Below are 6,058 nucleotides of genomic sequence, written 5' to 3'. Positions count from 1 at the left end.
TTTTGAGACGAAGTCTCGCTCTGTGGCCCAGGCTGGAGTACAGTGGCGCGATCTCGGCTCACTGCAAGCTCCGCCTCCCGGGTCCACGCCATTCTCCTGCTTCAGCCTCCTGTGCAGTTGGGATTACAGGCACCCGCCACCACGTCCGGCTAATTTTTTATATTTTTTAGTGGAGACGGGTTTTCACCGTGGTGCTAGCCAGGATGGTCTCGATCTCCTGATCTCGTGATCCGCCCGCCTTGGCCTTCCAGAATGCTGGGATTACAGGCGTGAGTCACCGCGCCTGGCACTTTGATTGTTTCTTTCGCTATGCAGAAACTTTGTAATGGATTAATTATTTTTAATTCTTGTGATGTCAGTGAAGTTGGGACTGATTATGATGGTTTTTCATGTGGCTTGAGTCCATGGAGAATAGGAAACAAATTAGGGCGACCAGAGTAATCAGGTTTGTGTGACAGCTTTATCTATCATTGTAAATTAATAAACCTGCGTGCTAGTGTCTGGTTCAATCTTTTGTGCATTTGGAATTTTTAAAGTGAGGCTGTCAGGGTTTGTTCACTCTGGATGTAGAAAGCAAAAATCTGGATCTTACACATTCCTGGGATCTGACTAGTGAGGTAGGTAGGCCTGCCCTTATACCACTTCTGTCCACTCTCTTATTCATACTGGTTTCTGTACTTGCTCCTCTGTCATTAATGTACTGGCCCCTGGGCAAAAGCTTGCTAAACCATAGATGTTCTTCATCAGACTTGAATGCTGACAGTTGAATGCTGGCTTTGCTCTTTCTGTCTGCTTTAGCTTGAAAAATGACTTGTGCTTTGCAGTGTGAGAGAATGGTCTTACTTTGTGCATTCTTCTTTGTAGCATCCATCGGTTCAACCCATTCTGATAGTTTCCATGATGATAACATTAATTGTACTTCTTTTTTTTTTCCCTTTTGAGATGGAGTTTTGCTCTTGTCGCCCAGACTGGAGTACAATGGCGCGATCTTGGCTCACTGCAACCTACACCTGCTGGGTTCCAGCAATTCTCCTACCTCAGCCTCCCGAGTAGCTGGGATTACAGGCACCCGCCACCACGCCCGGCTAATTTTTCTATTTTTAGTAGAGACGGGGTTTCGCCATGTTGGTCAGGCTGGTCTCGAACTCCTGACCTCAGGTGATCCACCTGACTTGGCCTCCCTAAGTGCTGGGACTATAGGTGTGAGCTGCTGTGCCCGGGTATTGGAAAATGTTTTCTTTTAATGAGTGCATTTATACCATTTATGTTTTACTTAATTATTGATAATTTGGGTTTATATCTCTCATCTTACTACTTTTTGTTTGTTTTGCTGATGTTCTGTTCCTTTTTTTCTTCTTCTTTTTCTCCCTTCATTGGATGACGATGATTATTGTTTTTTTTGTTTTGTTTTGTTTTTTGTTTTGAGACAGGGTCTTACTCCATTGCCCAGGCTGGAGTGCAGTAGTGCTATCTGCAACTTCCGCCTCCTGGGTTGAAGTGGTCCTCCCACCTCAGCCTTCAAAGTAGCTGGAACTACAGGTGCGCACCACCACACCAGGCTTGTTTTTGTAGTTTTTGTAGAGACGTGGTTTCACTGTGTTACCTAGGTTGATCTCGAACTCCTGAGCTCAAACAATCAGCCAGCCTCGGCTTCCCAAAGTGCTGGGATCATAGGCGTGAGCTCCGGTGCCCAGCCACTATTTCTTTTCTTTTTTTTGTTTTTTGAGACAGAGTCTCCCCCTGTCACTCAGGCTGGAGTGCAGTGGCTCAACCTTGGCTCACTGCAACCTCCACACCCCAGGCTCAAGCAATCCTCCCGCCTCAGCCTTCTGGGTAGCTGGGATCACAGGCACGCACCACCATGCCCAGCTATTTTTTTGTATTTTTAGTAGAGACAGGGTTTTGCCATGTTGCCTAGGCTGGTCTCGAACTCCTAAGCTCAAGCAATCCACCCGCCTTCGCCTCCCAAAGTGCTGGGATTACAGGCATGAACAACCAAGCCTAGAGATGATAATTTTTATCTGATGTTTCTTCTGTATTAGTTTGGTAGTTGTGGTGGTATGATATATATTGGTTTTTGTTCTTGGTTCCTGGTTCTTAGCTCCCATACCTCTTGTTACAGTCTTTTGTTATAATGTTGGTGTGTCTGGCCTCAGGCAACAGGATCTCTTTCCTGCCCTCCATTCTCCTGCCCCAAGGCAGATCTCTAATCATCTTCACCACTCCGATTGTGGGTCATAAGTCCCTCCTGGAGAGGCTCTCACCCGCCTACACTGGAGGCAGGAATGCTGATGTCTTTGAACTTCTAGATAGCTGAATCTGTGAAGGTTCTTGCATCCATGGAGGGCTTGGAGGCTCCACAGCCCTTCTTCCGTACCTTGCCTTAGCGCACCTCTTCATCTAGATTCTTTGCAATATTTTTTATAATAAACCTGTAAATGTAAATAAGTGTTTTCATGAGTTCTGTGAGCCACTCCAGGAAATTAATCAAATATAAAGAGGGGGTTGTTGGAACCCCAGCTGTTTGAAGCTGGTCAGTCAAAAGTTCCAGATGCCCAGACTGGTGGCTGGGAGTCTGACACTATGTCCAGTCAGATAGTGTCAGAATTGAATCGGTGGACACCCAGGTGGCATCCACTGCTTGGTGTGTGGGGAAAACCCCCACACATTCGGTCACAGAAGTCATCTTCTGTGTTGATTGTTGTAGTGTGAGAAGTGGTGTAGCAGAGGAAAGACATGGTTTGGAGAGAGTTTTAACTTACACAGTAGTTATTCATTTTTTATTTTTCCTTACACAGCAGTTAATTTTTTATTATTTTGAGGTAAGTCTAGAGATTAAAATATGTATCTGCGGTTTATGGAAATCTAGTCTAATAATTATGCCTCCTTGTGGACCCATGAAAGACCTTAGAATACACCATTTATCACCTTCCTAACTCATGTGTGACATTTTAACCAATGTTTATTTTAAACCCAAAGAACTGATATTATTACTTTATATTGTCTATATTAATTTAACTTTACCCATGTATTTACCCTTTTCTTGCCTTTTATCTCCCCACCCCCTGTATCTTTAGGCTTCTATCTGGGATCATTTTCTTTTTCCTTGAAGACTACCTTTATTGGGTTTTTCTTTGCTGAAATTGAAGGAAAACATTATTTTTCCTTTGTTTTTGGATTTTTTTTTTTTTTTTGAGATGAAATTTTGCTCTTGTTGCCCAGGCTGGAGTGCAGTGGCACGATCTCTGCTCACTGCAACCTCTGCCTACTGGGTTCAAGCGTTTCCTGCCTCAGCCTCCCGAGTAGCTGGGATTACTGTCATGCGTCACCACGCCCGGCTAATTTTGTATTTTTAGTAGAGACGAGGTTTCTTCATGTTGGTCAGGCCAGTCTCGAATTCCTGACCTCAGGTGATCCACCTACTTTGGCCTTGCAAAGTGCTGGGATTACAAGTGTGAGCCACTGTGCCTGGGCTTTTTTTTTTTTTTTTTTGAAATTTTTATTGTAGCTACATACATAACATAAAGTTTGCCATTTTAACCACTTTTTAATTTAACATTTTAAATTGTGGTAAAATATACGTAACATAAAATTTACCATCTGAACCAGTTTTGAATGTACAGTTTAGTAGTAACTACCCTAGGTGTCTCATGAAAGTGGAATATGGTGTTTGTCCTTTTGTGGTGGCTTATTTCTCTTAGTGTCATGTCCTCGAGGGTCAATCTTGTTTAGTGCGCTCAATAAATTTTAGCCATTCTTGTTTTCTGGAGAGGTGGTTTTTGTTGGCTTTTTCACCCAGACATGCTATGGCATTTGCTGATTGAAGTCCTGAGTGTAAGGCTAACTTGGCCATTCCCTCCTCCCCAAGTAGTATCTGTGTGATGTGGTTTCCACTGCAAATTGGTATTTGCTTGCAGAAAAATGGAGCGTTGCCTGTATCATCATCTGTTACTCATTTGGTTTTTCTTGTTCTGTTAGGACCCTGGTTAGGAGTAGAATGGGACAATCCCGAGAGAGGAAAGCATGACGGGAGCCACGAAGGGACTGTGTATTTTAAATGCAGGTAACTTTTCATTATGAATCAGCATGGTCATTTAGTCAAGATTATATTTAATACTTGAATAAGGAGGGATGGAGAGGAAGAAACGTTTGGCTCATGGAGTAGTTATATTATGGAATTTGTTGTATTCCAAAAAGGCAGTTAATTTTATTTGTGGCTTAATTGCTGCTGTTTGTAGAATTTTTCCCTTTTTAAAAAAAATTCTGACTCTTGACCTTATGGGTGGCGTTGCTTTCTACGTCCTTTGTGTGTGTGTGTGTGTGTGTGTGTGTGTGTGTGTGTGTGTGACAGTCCTTTAAATTGGATGAATGTAAACCTTTCTGGCTCATTACCAATTTATAATCCAGTGAGTAAATAATAGAAAAGAGAAATAGCCTAGATATCCAGTAAGAAGGAATTGATTACCCAAAATATAGAACATCTAAATAGTGAAATGCTGAGCCACCATTAAAAAAATTTCTTATCATAGGAAGAGTTACATGTCACCATGTCACATTGCACTTCTTTTCCTTTTTTTTTTTTTGAGAGAGAGTCTCACTCTGTCACCCAGGCTGGAGTGCAGAGGTGCAATCTCGGCTCACTGCAAGCTCCGCCTCCTGGATTCATGCCATTCTCCTGCCTCAGCCTCCCGAGTAGCTGGGACTACAGACGCCCACCACCACGCCCGGCTAATTTTTTTTATTTTTAGTGGAGACAGGGTTTCACCATGTTAGCCAGTATGGTCTTGATCTCCTGACCTCGTGATCCGCCCACCTCGGCCTCCCAAAATGCTGGGATTACAGGCGTGAGCCACCGCGCCCAGCCTCTTTTTTTTTTTGTTTTTTTGTTTTTTTTGAGACGGAATCTTGCTCTGTCCCCCAGCTGGAATGCAGTGGCACAATCTCGGCTCACTGCAACCTCTGCCTCGCAGGTACAAGTGATTCTCCTGCCTCAGCCTCCCGAGTAGCTGGAATTATAGGTGCCCACCACCATGCCCAGCTAATTTCTGTACTTTTAGTAGAGACGAGGTTTCACCATATTGGCCAGGCTGGTCTTGAACTCCTGACCTTGTGATCCGCCTGCTTTGGCCTCCCAAAGTGCCAGGATTACATGCCTAGCCCATCACATTGCATTTCTATTAATATTTTTGATTACCTGATGTCAGAAAAACTGCATGAAGCTCTGAAAAGGGTGCTGAGAGCCTTCAGGCAGAGCCTATCTTGTGAATTTTTGTTGTTGTTGTTGATGTTTATTAGTTTTCAATTTCTCAAAAGGATCTTTCCCTAGTGAGCTGTTTTTCCTTAAGTGTGGTACAGTGAACACAATACTGCCCTAGAAATCAGGAGGCCTCTAGTCTATTTTTAACAATCTTATTGTTTGTTTGGTTGGTTTATTTATTTTTTGAGACATTGTCTCGCCCAGACTGGAATGCAGTGGCATGATCATGGCTCACTGTCACCCTGAACTCCTGGGCTCAAGTGATCTTTCAGCCTCAGCCTCCTGAGTAGCTGGGACTACAAGCACGCACCAGCACACCCAATTAATTAAAAAAACAAAACAAAACAAAAAATTATCGAGATGAAGTTTTTCTGTGTTGCCCAGGCTGGTCTCAAACTCCTGGCCTCAAGCGATCCTCCCACCTCCGCTTCTCAAAGATTACAGGTGCGAGCCACTGCACCAGCCCGCTTTTAACAGTCTTTATGGTCCTGAACAAGACAAGTTTACTAACCTTTAAAATGAAGGTCAGAATTAGATAACCACACAGCGTATCTCCTGGTCCTCTATTCCATAATTTTAGAAAGTCAGGATGTTCTTAAAAGGCCAACTCTGCTTGTAGACTTGCCATCTCTGAATTTGTTCAGAGCTGTTCAGGTTATGTGTTTTGGGAGAAATATTTTAGCCAGGCCCACGGATTCCTTAGGTACCTGGACCATGACCTTACAAACCCTCCTGTGAAAGGACCTTTTTTGTTTTGTTTTGTTTTGTTTTGTTTTTGAGATATGGTCTCGCTCTGTCGCC

At 43.4% G+C, this 6,058-nt stretch overlaps 1 protein-coding gene across 3 annotated transcripts in view; it reads left to right on the top strand.

Annotated features, from left to right (window-relative positions):
- The window catches only part of TBCE (tubulin folding cofactor E), an 88,240-nt gene that overhangs the window by 26,448 nt on the left and 55,734 nt on the right, over window positions 1-6,058 (top strand). For all 3 annotated transcript variants that reach the window (XM_011989360.1, XM_011989359.1, XM_011989358.1), the window contains exon 3: window positions 3,979-4,063. In XM_011989360.1, coding sequence (XP_011844750.1) covers window positions 3,979-4,063 — 85 coding nt within the window. The remainder of the gene's footprint in view (window positions 1-3,978; window positions 4,064-6,058) is intronic.

Source organism: Mandrillus leucophaeus, unplaced genomic scaffold (assembly GCF_000951045.1).
Source record: "Mandrillus leucophaeus isolate KB7577 unplaced genomic scaffold, Mleu.le_1.0 Scaffold350, whole genome shotgun sequence".
Taxonomy (NCBI): domain Eukaryota; kingdom Metazoa; phylum Chordata; class Mammalia; order Primates; family Cercopithecidae; genus Mandrillus; species Mandrillus leucophaeus.
This window is presented reverse-complemented; position numbering and strand designations above follow the sequence as displayed.